We start from the raw sequence: 22595 nt of genomic DNA on the forward strand, positions 1-22595 counted from the left end.
GCTCTGTCAGGCCTGGCAGGAGGGAGCACTGACAGCCAGAGCAGTGAGAGGCCAGCCTCCCCCTCTCCTACGTCCCCCTGTACCCCTCCATCTCCCCTGCCCTCCTCATCTCTGACCTCTTCTGCTGTTAACAAATCTCTCCTACCATCACCCAGTCCTTCTCCAAATCTTTCATTAGTCTTTAACACTTCCCTGTCTCCTGTCTCCTTGTGTGTCCCGAAATCTGACCGGAAAAATTCAGAGACGGAGACTGCTTCACTGTCTGCATTGGTGAGCGAGTCAACTGAGTTACAGAACATAACTTACTCTCAAGATCTCAATCTCCCATTTTCTTTAGTCTCTACCGCTCCCTCCCCTAAATCTTTCCCTTTGGAACCAGAGGAGCTTAAAACTGAGGACACAGATGCCCCATCCCCCCACCTCTCTGCTCTAATCCACGACTGTGAAGGCACAGCATGCTCTATCTGTTCAAGTGTCCCTCCTCCTGCCTCATCTCCTTTTCCCTCTCCAAATTTGGATCATCTGTTTCCTCTGTCGATTGCTAAGTCTTCTACACAGTCTGACTCCTCTTCTGGGAGTCCAGGCCACTCTCAGTCAGAGCGGACTGAAGTGGCTTTGCATGGAAACTCCCTCTCTGGTTCTTGTGGTTTATCATCTCTGTTTGCCTCTTCCCCATCTGCCCCTCCTGATTTTCATTGTCCAGCCTCTCCCCGCATAAAAGAGTCCCTCTCACAGAGTCCGGAAATCAATCATAAAGATTCATTTTTCCGAGATTCAGATGGGAAAGGCATCTCTAATCCATATATCAGTCCACTAAAGGATGAGGAAGAAACACCCTCCTCTCTCTCCTTTCAGTTGGACAAGAACAATGCCTCAGCTCCATCCTCTCTCATTCTGGGCTCCAATGATTTTGAGGAGCGTTGTCCCACACTGTCAAGCCTTCCTCCTAACCCTTCTTTTCCAGTTTGTCGGTCTGCCTTGCCATCACGATCCCATGATTCCGAGGGTCTGGTAGATCCAGCTGTTGGAGGAATTTCTGATCTGTCAGAGCAGTCCATCTGCCAACATGATGATACTACAAACACTGCTCCAACCTCTCCTGTCCAAGATATTATGCATGTTAAGATGAATCACCTCTCCTTGGAATTTGAGGATACCAATCAGAGGAATGGAAAGGGAGCAGTAGAGGGTGAGAGACATACCGACACTGTGCAGACTCAAGAGACTGCTGTTTACATCTCAGATACAGAGAGTTCTGCAGGCCCGTCAGTAGGTTGTAGATTAGTCACCAAGGAAGTATGTAATCAAACAGAAATAGATCCGCATCTCCTGTTCTGTAGTCTGCACGACAAGCTTTCAACTGTAACCCAACCGGAACAGTGTCAAAGGGAAGTTAATGGCTCAGAATATGAATCACTCAGAAGTTCTTTAATTTTACATGATGATGAGCCAGAGGCACACAGTAGAGCTGAAGTGAAACCGAAGGATCTAATCAAGATTGAGAGCTTAGATCGGGTATTCCAAACATCAGTGGATGGCTCGGAAGGTGAAACTGGAGATGTTGATGCATTTTTCAGCAGCTTGATACTGAAGGCCGAGTCTATTGGGCAGAACCCATCCAGGTTTCCAATCCAAGCCCTGTGCTTGAAGAGTCAGTCAGTGTTGAAACCTCAGACGGATTTCCTGGGAATTCTCAGTTGCCCAGATGCCCAGCTGTTCTAGACTCATTTCCATCCACAGGCAGAGCTATGCTTTTGTCTCCGTCATCCTCAACAACAATGGACACTGACCAAATGTCAAGAATGACAACTGCCTCCTCAGATACACCCTCCTCCTTGACCCTAGCTCCATTCCCTTCCCCCTCAGAAACCTCAGATCTCAAGACATCAAGCCGCTCTGTTTCTGTCCAGATGTCTTCATCTCTATTTTCTCATATTGTCTATAGGAAGGATGTTCCCTATATAAGTGACTCAAAACCCACTCTTCTGCCTAGTGTTCTCCCTTTGGACACCTCCACCCCTTTCCGTGCTGTCCAGTCATGGACAGACCTGCAGATTCAACGAAAACCTCTAAACAAGAAGTCATCACATGGGGCTCTTCATACTGCCACAAAGGAAGTAACATTATCCACTAGTGCCACAGAAACAACACATGGACCTACACTGAACTGCTCTTTGTCTCCATCTTTCCCTCTGCTGTCTAATGACTGCCAGTCACAAGGCTGTCTACCTGAGATAACTAAACATCACCGCACTATGTCAGTCTCTGTGGATAAAGGGCTGTGGCCTGATGAGGAGGAAGAGGTGGATGGGAATGGAAGTAAAGAAGAGGGGAAACTTTGGAGGGAGAATCAGACACATCAGACTATGGCATGCTGCTGCTCCTGTGACCATCAGTGTACCTGCCTTACTCAGAGCAGATACAACATCCCTGTGAGTAACACCACACTCTCCTTGGTGTGTCTTTATTTTACATCATGTATTCTGTCACATTGATAGCTTCCCACTGTGTCTTGTAACAGTTGCGATCCGGTTCAGTCATGGGTCCGTCAGGTTTCAGAGTCCGCTGGAAGCATTTGAGAAGTAGTGTCACATTTATTATATAGTTTAAAGTTGTTTAGCCGTCAGTAATGTGCTAAATGATTGACTCTTCGGACCATCTGATAGCCTAAGCAGCATCAAGGAAGGTCTCTGGAAAAACCTTGCGCAATTGTCACTCAAGATGTCTTTTAAAAGCTTTCTATGTTCAGAAATGCATTTATTCACAAATATGAATGCAGGAACTATTGATGTGGTATTTCTTCTTCTAATGCCATTCAAAACCTGGTTGTTGCTGGTAAGGTGTTCTGCCATGGTGATGCTTTTGCAAATTGTCAGCAATGCAAATGTTGTGTAGTTCAGAAAACCTAACATTACCAAGTAAAATCTCAAAAAAACATCATGGTTACACTTGGTTAGAAATAGGGCCTAACCATAGGGTATTTCACAAACTGGCTCATTCTTTTTCTGTTTTACAGCATTCATACATGTTTGCAGCCAAGTTGGATGTGACAACAGATGCTTTGTGGCTGTATTTGAAAATCAAAACATTTTCTTGATACTAACTTTATCTCTGGTCACTTATTTTAAATGTCAATACAGCAAATGGTTCAACACAGCTGCTGTCTGATATAAATGTGATCAGCAGCCGGCAATGACTGCTGGGTAACAGGTTGTATTTATGAGTCCAGATCAAATGTATTTCTTCCTTTTATAACCTACTTAGAGTCTGCAGGATACTCAAATACATTGTTGGACCAGGTCTAGGTTTGTACAGAGAGGTTAAAAATAGAGGAATAGACACACCTAGGAACTGGAGCCACAGAATGGTTTGAATTCCAATATTATATTAAACCTTGTGAAATAGAAAATAAAACATTTTAAATTGACATTTAGTGCAACATTGACAATGCTCTCATCAACGAATTACTCAACACATTTCCGTTGAAATGGTAAAAATGTCTTTGAAATGTTTCAGTGCTCATTCAGTTTGTTCCTTTAAGTTCAAGTTCCTTCCTTGTTTCTTTTTTGCAGTGAGTTCAAATAGTAAAATAACATCAGATCAGTTTCAGTTTGAAGTCAAAAGAATAAGTCATGTAGTAAGATGATTTTGCCTTCTTAATCCTACCACACTGGTGCAATCAGGTGATGAGAAATGAAGAAGCTGTTGTTTTCTCCTCAGCAACAAAGTTAATCTTGGTCCAACTCCTCGATGTAAGGAGATGCTTGGGTTCAGTGGTGGCTTGCCATCTCCCTCGTCAGGGAGAGTTCAATATCCAGTATCAAAGGAATCCAGGGAACCTCAAAAAACCTAGCCTGTACAAAACAAGGCTATTACTATCAGGAAATTCCAATCTATGTTATGGCCATAATGCATGTCACATCAATTCTCAAAATAATACACAGCAATTCTCAAAATAATACACAGCAATTCTCACATGGAACAATTTATCTTTCTTTAACCAATAAGGAATTATTTTAAGCTAATTTAACCATGAATTGTGATTATTGTGTTTCTATGTTAAATCATGAACTAAGTAACAACAAGAAATAATATTTTTACCTACTTCAAATTCATGTTTTTAAGATAATCTCAATGCAGATATTCAGCAGTTCTCTTAACTTGACTTTATATTCTTATTAGCAAGAGCAGTCACATTGTAAACGTGCACAGTATAACAACAAAAGTACCAAAAGCAACCAACAGCAAATCATTTAGCTACAACTCATATTCACAATACCCATCATATTATCAATGCAGTTTGTTTTTTTAATTAAACATGTGACACTCTCAATTTTCACAGCAGTAGTTTCAACTTCACATAACAAGGCCCTCGCCTCTACAGACAACGTGGCTAATAAAGTTAGCATGCCAGCTTAACTCAGCAAAACTCAAGACGCTGCCGAAAGCTGTACAACTCCTGGCTCCTTGGTCTCTGAATCACCTCTCTCACTTCGCATAAGTGCATTCTCACAACGCACTTAGTGTTTCTGACAGTTTTAACAGCTAACACTTGTGTTGGCTGAACTAATTCGTAAAAAACAAATAGCGCTCATTCACTTTTCTCACTTGGTAAAATCCAACTTCTTTCTGGTGGGGCGGGATTTATTTCCCTTTGCCCAATCGGGGGCTGCATTTCCCAAAATAAACAATGAGAAGTTTATCCAGGTAAAACTGCTGTGATTGACACTTTGTTTGACAAACAGAAATAAGATTTCATTGAAATATCTGCTTAGATACATGACAAATAGAAAATAATCCTAAAAATAAAAATATCAGAGACTCCAATTCTCTACCTGGTTACACTTGGTAATGTATAGCAGTGACTAAAGTTACGTACTATTTTTGTTTGATACGTTTACCTACCACCCTACCCTACCTAGTAAAACAAAGGATAATATTCTGGCAGCTTGGCTACCAAAATTATAATAAGTATTGAACACGTCACCATTTTTCTCAGTAAATATATTTCTAAAGGTGCTATTGACATTAACTTTTCACAAGATGTCGGTAACAACCCAAGTAATCCATACATACAAAGAAAACCAAACAAATAAGTTCACAAATAAGTTATGTGTAATAAAATGGAATGACACAGGGAAAAAGTATTGAACACGCTTTACATGAAATTTATTTAATACTTGTACAAAAGCCTTTGTTGGTAATGACAGCTTCAGACAACAGCCTGAAATCTATCAGTATTGCTCAAGTGTGATTTTGGCCCATTCTTCCACAAATTAGTTTCAAATCTTGAAGGTTCAGTCCCAACTGATGAACTCTGATCTTTAATTCTTTCCATAATTTATCTATTGGATTCAAGTCAGGTGATTGGCTGAGCCATTATAGCAGCTTTATTTTCCTCTGAAACCAATTGAGAGTTTCCTTGGCTGTGTGTTCTCATTGTCTTGCTGAAATGTCTACCCTCGTTTCATCGTCATCATCCTGGTAGATGGCAGCAGATTTTTATCAAGAATGTCTCGCACATTTTTCCATTCATCCTTCCTTCAATTATATGAACCTTGCCAGTGCCGTGGGCTGAAAAACAGCCCCAACCATGATGTTCCCACCTCCAAACTTCACTGTTGGCTGGTGTTCTTGGGGTGATGTGCAGTGCCATCAGAATTGACCTCCAAATTTGTTGTATTATGGCATCCAAAGACAATTTTGGTCTCATCTGACCAGACTTATTCTCCCAGTATTTCACAGGCTTGTCTAAATGTTGTGCAGCAAACTTTAAACGAGCTTCAACCTGCTTTTTCTTCAAATGGAGTCTTAACCAGCGTGGTGAGCGTGCATACAGGCCACGGCGTTTGAGTGCATTACTTATTGTTTTCTTTGAAACAATTGTACCTGCTAATTCCAGGTCTTTCTGAAGCTTCCACAAATGGTCCTTGGCTCTTGGACAACTCTTCTGATAATTCTTTTCACTCCTCTTTCAGAAATCTTAAGTGAGCAGCACCTGGTCGTGGCCGGTTTATGGTGAAATTATGTTCTTTCCACTTCCGGATTATGGCCCCAACAGTGCTCACTGGAACATTCAGAAGTTTAGAAATCCTTCTGTAACCAATGCCATCAGTATGTTTTGCAACAATAAGGTTGCGAAGGTCTTTGATGTCTTTGCTTTTACCCATCAAGATGTTTCTTGTGTGACACCTTGGTAATGAGACACCTTTTTATAGGCCATCAGTTGGGACTTACCAGCTGATAATAATTTGCACTGACAAGGGGCAGGATTGCTTTCTAATTACTGATAGATTTCAGCTGGTGTCTTGGCTTTCCATGCCTTTTTGCACCTCCTTTCTTCATGTGTTCAATACTTTTCCCCTGTGTCATTCAAATGTTATTACAATAACTTAATTTCTGAACTTATTTGTTTGGTTTTCTTTGTATGTATGGATTACTTGGGTTGTTACCGACATCTGGTGAACATTTCATGTCAATAGCACCTTTAGAAATATATGTACTGAGAAAAATGGTGACGTGTCCAATACTTATTTTACCCACTGTACATCCTAGAGCAGGGGTCTCAAACTGCGTTCCGAAACCGGCTCAATTGCGTCCCGCTAGACGATATTTTGTGGCCCCCACCTTAATATGAAAGTTTAATTAGTGTTAGTGCGGCCCGCGAGTTTTATATGAATGGCACTTTACAGTGTTGTGTGCGGAGCTGAACGAACCTACCAATCACGGTGGGGTATATGGCTCTCGGGGGCGGGACATCGACCGGGCTTGATGCAAGCAGAGAAACATTCTCAATGAGTGACAGTGACAGCAGCGTTGCCATGGAGAGTGACAGCAGCGTTGCCATGGAGAGTGACAGCAGCGTTACCATGGAGAGTTACAGCAGCGTTGCCATGGAGAGTGACAGCAGCGTTGCCATGGAGAGTGACAGCAGCGTTGCCATGGAGAGTTACAGCAGCGTTGCCATGGAGAGTTACAGCAGCGTTGCCATGGAGAGTTCTCTTCCGTGCCTGGCTGGCTGCCTCGTTTCTATTAAACGCGGACATTCGTCCCAGCGCGCTGCGTTCACAACACCTCCAAAAAAAAGTTTTTTAAGTTGCTGCCCAGCGGGACATTATACGTATATATGTCTCTCTCTGACAAAATAAATCAAAGTGATGCGTACGCGGCGAGATAAAAGAAAAGTAAGAAAATAATGTAGCCTAATGTGGTCTGCAGTCACATACCGACACCTGTCCGTCGGCAACAACAGTCCCCGATAAAGCAGAAGAGCTGCTGAGTTTGTGTCCAATGCACGGCCGCACCACAGCCAAGGATATATTTCAGGAGCTGTGCGAACAGACTGGTGGGCATTACCACGGATGGAGCCCCGTCTATGACCGACTGGTAGCGCTGGTTCAAAGAAAGTTAGAGGAAAATGCAGATCCAGCAGTCGTTCTGCACTGCATCGTACACCAACAGGCACTGTGCAGCATGTCATGTCTGTTGTCCTGAGATGTATCAGTTACATCAGGTCCAGGAGTTTACAGCACCGCCAGTTCAGGGCCTTTTTACAACATATGGTGATGTACTTTACTTTAGTAAAAGTACATCATTTAGTAGTGTCCTGAAGAGATTTTTTGACTTAAGAGCAGAAGTGAAGAAATTCATGGAAGATGACAGAATGGATGTTCCTGAACCTGATGATCCAGGGTGGGTTATGGACCTTGCATTCCTAGTGGACTTAACACAGGAGCTGAACATCCTTAACCTGAAGCTCCAGGCCCTGGTCAGCTTATCACTGCAGCTTATGAAAATGTGAAAGCCTTCTCCGCTAAACTGAAATTGTGGAAAACTCAGCTTTCTGTAAAATATCTCAGCCATTTCACAACATGCAGGTCTCTTGTGGAGGAGGGCACAGCCTTCAGTGGTGGTGAATATGCCTGTGCTAGTGAAAACCTTCTGCAGGAGTTTGATCAGCGTTTTGCTGACTTCAAGGCACGCTGTGACACTTTCCAGCTGTTTGCTGACCCCTTCTCAGCTGATGTGGAGAGTGTCCCAAGTATGTTGCAAATGGAACTTATCGACTTGCAGTGCAACAGTGATCTAAAAGCTAAATTCAGAGAGGCACAGGGAAAAGCAGACATGACTGGACAATTCATGAGAGAATTACTTCCATCCTTCCCTGAGCTGTCAAAAATGTTCAGTCGGGTAATGTGCCTTTTTGGAAGCACGTATCTGTGTGAAAAACTTTTCTTGACTATGAACTTTAATAAATGCAAGTACTTAGTGATGCCCATGTTGAAGCTGTACTCAGAGTTTCTACTGTAACCTTGATCAGGGCAAATGTTGCTCAGCTGTGTGAGCAGAAGCGCTGCCAGGTCTCTGGTAAGAAATAGAATAAAGCACAAATGTATTCAGTTATTAAAAACATGGAAATAAAAGAGTAAATTTTCAAAAATATTGCGCTTTCTTGTAGTGCTTGAACGTTGAAGTGGCCCTCCTATGAGACGACAATACCAGCAGTGGCCCCAAGCAAAATTGAGTTTGAGACCCCTGTCCTAGAGCTACCCTTATAGAAATATGATCTATACTGGAGATCATGTGACGTATAACGTGTCAAGGTTGTATGTATTTTTTTACATACTTTATTTAAAAATGTATATTGACAATTTGGATTTACCTTCCAAACCCTTTTGTTACACAGATAATTAGGTTTATATTTACTAAAATCTACTGTATATGCAAGACCATGTCAAGGTCTCAAATGAAATGTAATTGTACAACACCATTCCTGTTTAAATGGGTATTAAACCAGGACAAACTTACTGAATGTTCTTAACATTTATTTAATTCTGTTGAACAAAAGACTGGAACATAAAACAGTTGCCCCTCTTGCAACATTCTTGCTTGTTAAACTTGAAATTGTGGAATTTCTAACACTTTGTTATACCAGGGAAAGTCCTGACTAGCAACATGCTCCAAAGAAATTGGGGACAGCATTTCACTTCTACTAACTGGGTCCATACAATCTAAATTTTTCAGTCATTGATAAAAAAAAAGCCAAACTAACTAACGGCGGGGCAAGAATACGCAATTTTAACCAAACTGTTGAAACTCTGAGAGCTGCTTAAACAACACTGCTTTTTGTAGTCTTCACGTGTGGCGTCCGCCAATAGTTTACATCAGCCATCTTTGTGTTTACTGTGACACCAACGGCAGGCTGCACAGCCCATGTAGGCTAGTTTGTTTATTTGATTAAATCCAAAGTGCTCCCTGCTCCCTGTAGCCAGGAGACCACCCCGACGGTAGGAAAGCAGTCAGCATTTGGCATGCCTTCTATCATGATATAGGTCATTTTTGACATGATCTTGGTTTTGGTTCAGTTTGTTTCCTGTTTTATTTTGAAGTTCCCTGCATCTTGTTTGTCATGTCTCGTCCTGTCTCCTAAGTTATCTTTCCCTTATTTCAGCATTTATCAGTATTTCCTGTTTTATTTTGTGTTACTCACCTCCTCTCTTTTCGGGTCACTTTACTTCCTGCCTTTGTGTGTTTTCCCGCCACTGTTAATAGGTTTGTTCGAAATGAACTGCGCCTTGCCTCGAAAGAGGGAGCAGGCTGTTATGTACAGATTATGTTTACATGCATGCTCACAAATGCAGAGTAATCTGATCAAGACAATAGTTTGATTTAACCGAGTTAAGTGGGATTCACTAGGCCCGGTGATAATGATGCAGCATGGGTTGTTTTAGGTTAATTGGAATATGCACGGCTGCATATAAATGGGACTATTAGTGGAATATTCATTTTCATTAGCCATGTAAACTGTTTATTAGGAATTATCAGTCAAAAATACTATTATAGGCCATATGTACATTAAGTATCAAAAATACAGTTAAAGTACTAATTATGCAGTATGGCTCTTTTGACCGTTATATAATTATAGGATATTATACTGTTGTAAATAACTGTTTAGAGTTGTAACACAGTACTGAATAAGATCATGTATTTTTTAATGCAAAAAGTAATTAAAGTTAAGAGATAAATGAAGTACATTAAAAATTACAGTATTTCCCTCAGAGATGTAGTGAAGTGGAAGAATAAAGTAGCAGAAAATGGAAATACAAGTATGTCAGAACATAACTTGAGTGAATTTACTTCGACACATTCCCCTCATAGCTGTACCAAAAAAAGGTACAACGAAATCTGGTGCGACCATGTTTCTCAATTGGTAACATCAGTGGAAAAGTAAATGTGGAGCCCTGCAATGTATTGGTACTCTCAGCTAGTGGCAACCTGGTAGTTCTCTATTGAGCAGTATAGTGAATGACAGAGAGTTGCATTGGGGATGAAAACTCCTTTACAACTGTCCCAACAGATCAAGAACACTCCCCAGTGTGTGGGTGCATCTTGCTTTCCTTATTATCGCTGTCTGTGAGTGAGTAGGTGACTGTGTACCTGTTTGTCTTTCCAGGACTTATCTCAAATTCTTCAGCAGCAAACTGCGTAATATTTTGGATGGCCAATTTTGGATGCATGTTCAAGGACCTCTTGTGTTTGAAGTGTCTCTTTACTTGCCTGTTTTATACTGTTTGAGTACTGCAGCTTACTGCAAATGAAGAGAAACATAAATTACCATAATACCATATGATATTCATTCATCTTCCGTAACCGCTTATCCAGTTAAGGATCGCGGGGGTGCTGGAGCCAATCTCAGCTGTCATTGGGTGAAGGCAGGGTACACCCTGGACAGGTAACCAGACTATCACAGGGCTGACATATAGACACAAACATCCAGTCACACTCACATCCACACCTAGGGGCAATTTTTAGCGGCATTAACCTAAGCTGCATGTCTTTGGACTGTGGGAGGAAGCCGGAGAACCCGGAGAGAACCCACACTGACACAGGGAGAACATGCAAACTCCATACAGAAGGCCATCTAGCCCAGGAATTGAACCCAGGCCCCTCTTGCTGTGAGGCGACAGTGCTAACCACTACACCACCGTGCAGCTAGCATATGATGTTTTAAATTATATTTATTTTATTTCTATTGCTGGACCAACATTAGAAAACCTATGAATATAATGCACCAGCATAAAACTGCAGCCTTCAAATTTCAAACTTCTTCCTAACATAGTCTGATTGGTAGGGAGGGTCAATTGAAAAGCTGTTGTATTTGGATTGCATTAGTTTATAGAGGTGTAAAAAATGTTCCTGTCATTCTGTAGCGGTTTTGATCATAGACTGTATATAAGACGTAGTAGTTGTGAATCACCAATTGGTCTGTGGACTGTTATTTTGAAGGTTACAGGGTGTTTTATTTGTCAACAGGGTTGTGGAACAAAATTCAGATCCTAGTCCCATTTTGCTACAAAGGAAAGTATAAAAAGATTATATATTCTATATGGAGAGTGTAGGATGAGTTAAGGAGTTACAGTCAGAGGAAAATAAGCTGTTCTGAAGTCTGGTGGTTCAGCAGCTGAAACGTCTGTATTTCTTTCTAGACGGCAGCAGGGTGAACAGGTTGTGTGGATATGTCTTTTAATATCCCTTTAGCTCTTTGAAAGCTTGAGTTCGGCGTTTGGCCGCCACCATCTTGGATAATGGTTGCTGCCATCATGTTTTTTGGCAAGCAGTGAACGGAAGTGAACATATTTGGTCCATTTTTGGACTACGAAGGAGTGATGTAGAGATGACGTGTATGGCTCTTGTAGTGGTAGTGACTTGCCAATTATAAGGTTGCCCTCTCCTTAAGCATAATACGCTTTATGGTTTATTTGACTGTAAATGGGACCATAATATCATGTTCACAATGGTTACAGAGGTAATAAATGCAGTGAGAAGCAGGGTCATTTTCTCATAGACTTCCATACAATCAGACTTCTTCTTGCAACCAGAGGAGTCGCCTCCTACTGGCCAGTAGAGATAATTAAAGTTTAAGACAATTCTGCATTGGCACCACTTTTAATAACTGGAGTTTGTCAGAGTTTTGACTTTTGACTGAGTTTGAGTTTTGACTTTTGACTGAGTTTGTCAGAGTTTTGACTTTTGACTGGGCTGCTGGGTGAGAGATATTCAGGCAGTATTAGGAGAAATACATTAACTCAACAGCTTCACTTAAGGCAGGGATGACGCTAATCTTAATGGTCTGGTCCACAGATAAAATGTACTGGAACACTAATTATTGTGTATAGGAGACATTAGCTAAGTACGTAAACGCCACCTCAACTTACATTAGCTTTGCTAGCAAGCTAACTCTTCACTCAACGAGAGAGGAGAGAGTTAGCTTAATATCTGAAAAGTCAACGTACATTAGCGGAAACTTTAGTTTACAATATGAAATATGACAGGTCATACCAATTTTGCAACATTACCGTTGCAAAGTTGGAGTAGAGTCAAAGTCATAGTGGTAAATAATTAGCCAGCTAGTGCTTCTAGCTAGCTGGTTCAGTCTATCAATAGCCCTTTTTCCCTCTCCCGCATTTTACCACTGTTTGCCCCTACGCGCTTTCTATGGATGACCCCTACCCCTGAAACGTTGACATTGTACAAAATGATCTGGATGTTCACAGGTTTAGAGTCACATCTAAAGTATCCCACTGTCCCAAAATACACAACGCCTTGTTTGGAATGTCAGTGTCCTCACCACGTTTGCAAGGGTTACTTATTTGATACTTTAATGTGTGTAATATGAGGACGACCAGCAGATTGCGCTATCTCACCAATTGTAGAAGTACAACAGCAGGAGAAGAGTGTGTAACACAAAGTTGGCACCCTCATTAAAACAGTTGTTTTAACTATATTTAAGATGAGATTTGTATTAGAAAGGCACATATTGTTCAAGATTGTTTAATCTTCTTAATAAATGCCAATTATATACTTTAAGTAATTTGTTTAGTAGAAAACTTTTGAATGTGAGGTTTCTAGCCTAACAACCAAACCTGTTGGTTAACATGACTGTGATGTGTACGAGCATGTTTATTTCAGTAGTATTGTTTAGTTTGGACAAGATTTATTGGAGAAGAAAAACAGCAAGAGGAGCGGTGTAACTCAGAGCAGGCACCCTCATCAAAAACATTTTATCTAACTACATTGAAGGTGTCTGCTGCCCTCATTTGGTGTGCCCCCCATCGTATACTGACAACAGGGCAACAGATCTTGGCGAGCTAGCCAGGAGAAAGGTGTCTTCAGAGCAGAATCTCCAGCAGTTAAGAGGAAGATTTTGATCCCAAAACAAACCTAGTACAACAGTTAGAGAACTGCAGTTTCATCATAGAACTTGAAGCGCTTCTGTATAGAGCCAGCTCAATTCGGACCAAACTACACTGGGATTAGATAGTGCAAGTCTGCATGCTCCTCAGTTGTAATAATAGGAGTCAACGAGCCCTTATCAAATAAATGGAGAATAAACTGGATGCTGTTAAACAGGATGGAGATGTGGAAAAAGCATGTCAGATTATCAAAGATTTATGGGGACAGTGGTGGACAGGAGTAGTGAGGGAGCAGAGCAGGAATTTACGAGAGATAATGGGGTTGTATGTATGTAGAGCTGCTGAGGTCCCAAGAACTGTCCCGTGAGCTCATAGAAGAGGAAATAAAAACTCTGTGATAAACTACGTATAACTTACCCTACTGTGGATGAGTTTATCCAGTTCTCTCAACAACCATAGTGCCCGAAGTAACCATTCGATCAGATTTAGGGATCAGTGGGCAAATTTGTTGGGGAGGACAGCGCGACAATTTGTCATTTACCAAGGTTGTGCACCACTTTGAAGAAGGACTTCGGAGAGGTCACAGTAAATCAGTTATCATTGAAGCAGTTATAAAAGCCATCAGGCTAGGGATGAAACTGCATGATATACTTGAAATATAAACTGACCTGACTCTCTCAAAGCTAAAGACTATTCAAAAGAGGCATTATAAGGAGGAAGATACACCAGACCTTGACCGAGACTCATTCGCATATCTCAGGAACCAAAATAATCTGCTCAAAACTTCTTGTTTAGGGTTATAGAACTCAAAGACAGGCTGCTGTTTGCTTCAAGGAAACATGAGACAGAAATTCCTGAGGTCCGTGCCCACAGGACTGTTGAGTGATAATATTAAATTTCAGATTAGGTTTTTTCCTGGATGACCCAGTGGTCAGTGATGAGATGCTCATTGAAAGAGTAAATTAAGGCAGCAAGCCTTGGGCAGAGAGACTCAACAAACTCAAGAAATCCACTGTTGAGTCAGGCCATGTAAATGAGCTACATAATAGTGTTTCAGGTGAGGTCATGAGTAGCCAGCATAGCTCTTCTCCAGCCCTAGCTGCACAGCCTGGGAAGAACAGCCGAGATCAGAAGGAAAGCCTCTGACAACCAGCCACACATCAGAGGCTGACATCCATACAAGTGTGAGGAAACTGAAAACAGAGATGAAAAAGATGATACAATAGGTTGGTAGAAATGTGAAATAGGGGGTAGGGGTTATGTGAAGTGACAAAGTCAGGAGCAGTCATAATCACAGTTCACAGTGGTTATAATGCCAAAGAAAAGAAAATGTCATGCCCTTAATGTTAAATAGCAACATGTTGCCCAATCATTGCAATACGACTCTATTGATGTAGGGGTAAAAACAAACAAAAAAGCAGTAGTGTAGTTAAATGTCGAGACGGGTGGGGGAGAATGGTTTTCTTTCTTTAGTTTGCATGGGTTACTAATTTTATACTTAAATGTGTGTAATATTTGAAAACGGCCAGCAGATGTCACCATAGCACTGATGGGGGGTGGGGGGGGAAGACTGTGTAACGCAGAGTTGGCACCCTCATTATGAACATTTGTTTTAACTATATTCAAGGTGAGATTTGTATTAGTGCTCCAGCTGTGCTACAAGTTCAATATTGTTGATATAGCGCTTGTATGAATATCACAGTTACTATACAAAATGAACAATAAACCTATCAGCAGGGGAACTGTTTGTACTCACAATTGACCTTGATTATGTTACGTGTGAGCTATGACGTGTCCATATTCCAATGAGTCACCATGTTTGCACTTTGATATAAACCGTGTATTGTCATGTTACCATAGTTCTTGAGATGGAGGTCTTTCAAAGCCAGGACCATATTACCATTTCAATGTCTCATTTGCATTTGGATCTTGCGTAGCTCTCTGAGGTTTAGTGCATAGAATCACCAGGTTCAGTTTTGACCCAGGCGAGAATGAGACCTGTCCCTGACCATCTGAGAGGTGTGGACGATTTTTAATGTGGCAACAGATTAGAAACTGAAATCAGTGGCTAATAAATGAACAGCATTATTTTAAAATCAATTCTTTGACTTGTACTAGACTGATGTGGTCCTGCTGCATGGGGCTGAGGTAGAGTGGGTCATCCACTAAGAGGAAGATTGGCGATTTGAGCACCTACACCTCCAGTTGGCATGTTGAGATGCCCCTTGGCAAGATACTGAATCCTACATCGCTCCAAATGGATGAGCCATCGGTGTTTGAATGCGCATTAGGCTGCATTCACACCAAATCAGGCGATTTAGGTACAATCTCTTTCTGTCACAAAATGTACAGAAGATACAGAAGAAACTGAAAAGTAAGAGGGTCTTGGGGCATGCTCTACCCAGAATTTCTTTTTCTTTTTAAAGTCTTTTTAAGTTACTTTTGCTTGTTGCTAGTTCCTTTTAAACTGTATATTTTCCTTTCCTTTTTTTATTGGGATAGGAAAATATCCCAAAAATATGTTATCATCTCTTACACATTTCTCTTTTTAAAATAACATATATATATTCCCTATATATATATTCCCTGCTGTGTCACTGCAGTGTGGTTTGTTTGATCACACAATTTCGGTGTTGTATCATCCAAATCCTGTTTAACATCCTGAAGCACATCTGTTACAGATTATTTGGAATACATCCTAACTGAGTAGTATCTGTACATCAGCACTGTCATCTAGATTGATGGATAGCTCTAGTTACTGCAAAGACTGACATTTGCAAAATGCTTCCATTTTTTGGCACACTATGTCCCAAAAATCCACACTCAGGAAATAATTAAATTAAACTGAAACTGGCTTAAACTGCTGCATCGCTCTGAAACACTCCCCGCTGTGTCCCTTTAATTCCGACACTTCCCTCTGCTCCCAGTTAGTTTTGGTGTTTTGTCTCATAATGCATTCTTGTATAATGTTCCTCCCCTGCGGTGATGAAGGGCCAGTTCTGAGACACCGGAATGTGTCTGCAGCACTTGTCCGCAGTGGTGGGCTGACTATCAGGGGTTAATTCCAGCCGGGTTGATTCAATCTCGCTGCAATCTTTTTTTTTACATTTTGGACCCATATTGCTTAAATGTAACTAAGCCTAAATCATTCTTGAATTTCCATATTTTCCATTAAATGGTGGTGGAAAGGTAACTCTTCGACCTGTTCTCCACAGTACTCTCTGGATGAGCTGGAGGAGATGATGCTGTGTCTGCAGCAGTTTCGCTCTGTTCTCAGCAACATGGAGGAGCAGCTCTCTGAAGACCAGGCAGCGGTTTACAGCGCTCTCTCTGACCAGGACAGGTACTCTGTTTGGACCATGACGTTAAGGTTATTAACATGATGACTGTAGTCTCATGTTATAATTGGCTTTAGTTTACACTCTGTCCATGTCAGGGTCAGACAGACTCATAAATCGAAACCCAAACAACGATCTTTACCTAAGTTGACTAAGTATTTCATGATAATACTAAGTAGTTTTGTTTCCAAAAGATCAATTCTGTCTTCACTTCACTTCTGTCTGATAAGACAGAAGTTTACTTTGAAAAGACCTTATGCATGTAAGGAGCGGAACTTGTCACGTGTTGCTGAACTTTCGTAGGAAAACACATGTTAAATGGGGAGTAACTTTTCATAAGATATCATACAAACATTTGAATGAGGATACTTGCAGGAGTGAAGGAGGAAGTCAGATGAGGGAGGAGGCACTGAAAACACCTGTCACTGTGTTCTCCCCCTATAGGTATGGATCAGCAGCCTAAACTGAGATACACTTTGTTGCCTCAATAGATTTAAGTTATACCTCTCCAAATAATTTATTTTACTGTAAGGAATTTTGAAGCTAGGTAATATATACTCGAGTTTAAAAGTAATTTACACAACCACATGGTCGGTGGTTCGAAGCCTGGCCTCTACAGCTCAAATGCCGCGGTGTCTTACCCCAAGTTGCTCCCTGGGTGCTTCTTGGCAGCGCATTGCTCCTCAGGGATGTGTTAAATGCAGAAGGGAAATTTCATGTATATATGTATGTACATGACCAATAAAGCTAATTTATTATTAAAGGTGGACGAACAGCTAAACTGTTCCTCCGACTCTCAAAGGAGTTTTAGTTTACAAACTGAAACTCTCAAAAGGTAGAGACCGTTTGCTGTTTTGAATATAATGCAGTAACCCTGACCTGTCAGCCACAAATGTTGTCAGTAACTACTTACAGACATCCAAAACTCTGTATCTCTTTTTTTGGTCAAATTCTCTTAATTTCTCACATGCGTTCATGCTAAATATGATTATGATATTAACATACATGTTGACAGGAAGACAGATTATATAGGGAAGGCATTTTAAATGTATTAGAGTGCATGGATTTTAAAAAGTATGTTAATGAACCAACTCATGACCTAGGTCCCACTTTGGAGCAGGTCATTTCATTCAGGCTGAACAGTTGATGTGAAATGCTCTGGAAGGTAGTAGCATCGCTGTACTCTTCCTCATGGACCTTTGAGCCTATCCCAGCCTTTTTTGAAAGGTTTTAATTCTGTATCTGAGGAGGTTCTTACAATTATTAATCACTTAATGCGATGAGGTGTTTTCCCTTCAGCATTCAAGACAGCACTTGAGAGACCTCTTTTAAAAGAAGTTGATCCCTCAATGCCCAGTATCCACAGACCAATCTCCATTTCACCAGCAAGGACCATGCCACAATAATGATAGTTATGTGATCTGTTATAAGAGGAATTATTGAATAATGTAAATGAGTAATGGTAGAGAAGGAGAGGATGAGGGTAGAGGTCCTGTGATCAGGCGAGTCCGGGTATCAGGGCAGAGGGAGACTCAGGATGGGGGTTCCGTCTCGGTTTGAAGTTAGGCCGAGCCAGCTACAGACCCCCAAAAGATTGGGTAGAGCTGAGGTGAGCGTGGGCTTGACGAAGGTCGTTGAGACTATTTCGAATGTAGGATTGGTAGGCCTGGGATGGCTAACGCCCTAGGACTCGAATTGTCTGGTCGGAGATGCCTGGTCTGGCTGCCGTGGAAGTGCTCCAATGTGGAAGGACTGTATTTTGTAGTGGGAAATGTCGTTCTTAGCTGGTCGGTTTTACTTCTCCGGAGTGTGAATATGAGAGAGTCTGGGGTGTGGATGGTGATGTCGGACAGACTAGGATGGAGGGATGGTTTGCAGATGGATGAAGTTGGAGCAAATTCTGAGAACCGGAGGAAGCCAAAGAAAGCCAGCAGGAACATGGTTTCCAAAGTTAGGTCGACTGACGGGGATGAGTAGCCTGGTCAAAGTGAGAGGATGCAGAGGCTGAGTAGGTCGGATGTTAGTGGCAAGCGTCTAGCGGATAGGATAGTTTCGTGTTTTCGTAGGCCTTTGCGCAGCATGGACACGTTAGCATGGGAGATAGAGGGGCAATGGCTGCCGGTGGCTAATTTATGGATGAAGTTGATTCCTGCTAGGTAGGTCTGGATGGTGGAAGAGGGGATTTTTTTTAGAATGGAATGAGCGTGGGTGATGAAGTAACGGATTGACGGGACATCAAGTGAGGGAAAGAACAGATTGTAGGTGTTTAGGTACACCTTGAAACAGTTCCAGCCGTAGGTAAGAGGAGAGTGTGCGCGGGGCTAGGATGTTAAGGATGGCTTCTTGCGCCTCGTTTGAAAGATTTGCCGGGTCTGGAGCTAGTTGAAAGTGGTGGCTGAAAACTGTGGGATTGGAATTGGGTGGATGTCCGAGTCTGGAACCAAAGGTCTGAATTCCTGGAAAGATAAACGAGACAATGAGTCGACTATGAGATTTTGGCACCCTGGGACATGAGCTGCACGGAGGAGAAACTGGTGTTGGGCAGATAGTAATGTGAGTCTGCGCGTAAGTTGCGTGATTGCTTGAGAGCGGGATCTGGCTTTGTTTATAATTTCTCCTACGGTGTTGTCTGAATGAATGATTATGGACTTCCTTGACCATTCGTGCCCCCAAAGAATGGCTGCTAAGATCATTGGATGCTGTTCGTGAAGTGCTGATGAAGGTGAACCTGACTGTGCGTCTAGGTGACTGGACTCTGGGGGCCATTTGGAGGCGAACAATCTCCCGCTGTAGTAGCCGCCAGCCTATAGAAAGGGCTGCATCGGTATAAAGCTGGATATCCTCGGGTTTGGTGTCGCTGTAGAAAAAAAGAGATGGGTTCTGGGGGGATAAGAAATGTTGCTAGAGACGGGTTTCCGTTTTGCAGGGGTAGTGACTCTGGTGGAGAGGAAGGACGAGCTGCTTTCATGAGAAGGTGGGGGAGTATGTGTAGGGCGTAATTAAGGTGTCCGAGAAGGAATAGCAGTTGCTGTTTGTGCCTCTGTCTGCTAGGGAATAGTTTGAGAGGAGCAGTGTGATGTGCTGTATCTTCTTGAGGGGCAGAAATGCCTGAAAAGAGATAGAGTCTGGGGGGAGTCTGGGTGTTTTTGTAGCGTGGTGGCTAGAACCTTTACCCTGCCGGGTGTGCAGAAGTGCTGTGCGAGTCAGTCTGCCGTTGTGGTTGGATTATGGGGGCAGGTGTTTCTTGCGTGAGCGCCGCCGCAGAAGGAGCAGACATGCAGGAGTCTACAGTTGGAGAGAGAGCAGCTGAGGTGATTAAAGTTATTGCACGCCATCCAGCCTCCCTGATATAGGATCGGCCACACTCGTTTGTCGACACCCTTGGGGATGGGCACGTTGACCAAAGGGTGTATGCCGATGGGTTTAGGGATGATGGGAGGAGGCAGCAGGAGATAAGCTGCTGAATGCGGGGGTGCTGGGTGAGGAGGGGGGCTGAGGCTGAGTGAGCTGAGAGGAGCAAAGGTAGTGCATGCTGAGGCTGATCTTCGATCTGGATGGTGAAACAGATGGTATTGCGGTAGAGGGAGAAAGCTAGGGCGAATTCAGTCGGAGTGAGATTTTTGACCGGGAAGGAACTGGATGGCTGAGCTGCATTACGCCTTGGCTTTTCCCTAGTCTGGATGGTATTGGTGAGGGATGGCTGAAGGAGCTGGGCTAGGTCTGTGTAATTACTGGAGAGGATTTGCTGATGTTTAGCTGGGGAAACTGGGGAAGGGCGGTTGACTTATGAAGCTGGCCTAGGGGGTGGCACTGCTGTGGCTAGGGTTTAAGCGTTAGTACAAGTTGGATAAACATTTGGGTATTTGGGAGGGGAGGGAGGGGGTAAAGGATAGACCAGTCGGAAATGGAGGAAGAGGTTGGAAATATTCAGATTGTGTTGCCTGAGGTGGAGGCCCTTGAGGTGCTGGTTGAAGCTCCTGGAGGGCAGTGTTAGCTGATCTGGTAGCAGGAGCCGTGTAATGGTTTACAGCTGAAGGAAGGGTAGGGGAATGGATGATGGGATGAAAGGATGTATGTGCATGGGGGTTAAGTGCAGCCTGCGAACACGAGGATGAAAAGAAGGATGTGATTACCCTGGGGAGATCAGACACAGAGGGAGCAGGCACAGGGGGAAATACGACCTGGCCCCCTCTAGGGGGGGTGCTGATGGTGCTGGCTGCCGCCCTGGAGGGGGAGGTGCTTTGAACTGAACTAACCTGTATGAAAGGCGCTAAACAAATAACGTTTGATTGATTGATTGACTACATAGCAAGCATATTTATTTTAACCCAAAACCTTTTCCAAAACCTTACCAAGTGGTTTTGCAATCTATTGTTTTTATGTAAATAGAAACCAATTGTTTATCCTTTTTTGTGTCCCTCAAGATGAAAATAATTCCTATGAAAAGTTAATCAGGATCCTTTTCTGTTGTTCGACTGTTGTGGTTTTATGGTGAATGGTAAATGGTCTTGTAGTTGTATAGCTCTTTTCTAGTGTCTCGACCACTCAAAGTGCTTTAACACTACATGTCATCATTCACCCATTCATACACTGATGGGAGGGGCTAACATGCAAGGTGCCACCTGCCCATCAGGACAAACAAACCATTCATACAGCAATAATACACCGTAGACACAGCTACAGGAGCAACTGGGGGGTTAAGTGTCTTGCCAGGACACAACAACATGAAGTAGGGGAGCCAAGGATTGAACCGCCGGTCCTCTGACTGAAGGACGACTCTACCACTGAGCCACAGTGGCCCCTATGCCCCTATGGTTGTGGTTTTGTTGCCTAAATCTAAAATTTATTTTGTTGCCTCAGCCTGAGAGTGTACATACTTAGTTTAGTTAAGTGGTTTGGTTGGCTTAACTTAACTTTCGTTTCAAAGTAATGTCCTGAATAGAAAGGCGTTACGAGCGACACTGAAAATACGGAACATTTGTGTCCCTGTACACCAAGCCAATGAATTGCATCTTGTGACTATTTGACACACTGCTGTGAGAATGTGTTGAATGGTGGGTCCTAGTTGGAAGTGTAGGGCCTCCGACCAAACTGCTGCATTTCACAATTTGGAGACAGCATGTTCACAGCAAAGAACAGCAAAAAAGTGTGTCAACACGTTCGACACACTTTTTTGCTGTTCTTTGCTGTGAACATGCTGTGTGTGTACTTTTATAAAATAATTTTAAAATGTGTAATTCATCCTTTATAGCTAGTGTTTATCAAGAGCCAGTCTGCTCCCCCAACCACTTTTACTGAACTGAAAGCTGTTGTCATTAACTTAATCTTTCTCCTGAAATTCAATTAAATTCAATTCAGTTTATTTTGTATCGCCCAAAATCACAAATTACAAATTTGCCTCAGAGGGCTTTACAATCTGTACACATGCGACATCCTCTGTCGCGGAACCCTCACATCGGCACAGTAAAAACTCCCCTAAAAAAACCTTTAACAGGGAGAAAAAAGGAAGAAACCTATGGGAGAGCGACAGAGGAGGGATCCTTCTCCCAGGATGGACAGAATGCAATAGATGTCATGTGTACAGAATGAACAACATAACATAATAGTGATAATAATAATAACATAATGCTATCGGGAATGGTATTAGTAATGTGACTAATAATAATAATCGAAGTAGCAGTGGGTGTCAGCCGGATCACAGCAGGAGGCACGACCACGGTCTAGGTACCACAACGATTCGTGGAGACCTGCGAGGCGAGAAAGCACAAAGACTCCAAGGTAGAAGCAAAGCCAATTAGCGTAATAGTACAGGGAATAATAATAGTAATGTGACTAATGTTACAACCTGGCTCAACGGGCAACATTGAAGGGGCCACACATGGTCTTGGATGAACTTAATACATTTATTAAAGAATACCGTGAACAAACAAACATAACAGAAACTAAGGATCGGGCTGCAGGCCAGGAAGAGACAGGAGTCACTTGATCGGGGCTGCTTTATAGGCTCCTGAGCCCAGCCTGCTCAGGTGAGCTGCATCTCGTTAGGTGATAATCCACCAACCAG

The 22595-nt window shown here is 42.4% G+C and overlaps 2 protein-coding genes across 2 annotated transcripts in view; both read left to right on the forward strand.

Moving 5' to 3' along the window:
• LOC129111097 (uncharacterized) overlaps positions 1 to 1722 on the forward strand; it is a 29060-nt gene extending 27338 nt beyond the window's left edge. The window contains exon 8 of the mRNA XM_054623393.1: positions 1 to 1722. Coding sequence (XP_054479368.1) covers positions 1 to 1722 — 1722 coding nt within the window.
• Positions 1676 to 22595, forward strand: part of LOC129110555 (uncharacterized) — a 26654-nt gene continuing 5734 nt past the window's right edge. The window contains exons 1-2 of the mRNA XM_054622652.1: positions 1676 to 2432; positions 16409 to 16536. Of these exons, the coding sequence (XP_054478627.1) occupies positions 1749 to 2432; positions 16409 to 16536 (812 nt within the window). The 5' untranslated portion in view covers positions 1676 to 1748. The remainder of the gene's footprint in view (positions 2433 to 16408; positions 16537 to 22595) is intronic.

Source organism: Anoplopoma fimbria, chromosome 21, assembly GCF_027596085.1.
Source record: "Anoplopoma fimbria isolate UVic2021 breed Golden Eagle Sablefish chromosome 21, Afim_UVic_2022, whole genome shotgun sequence".
Taxonomy (NCBI): Eukaryota; Metazoa; Chordata; class Actinopteri; order Perciformes; family Anoplopomatidae; genus Anoplopoma; species Anoplopoma fimbria.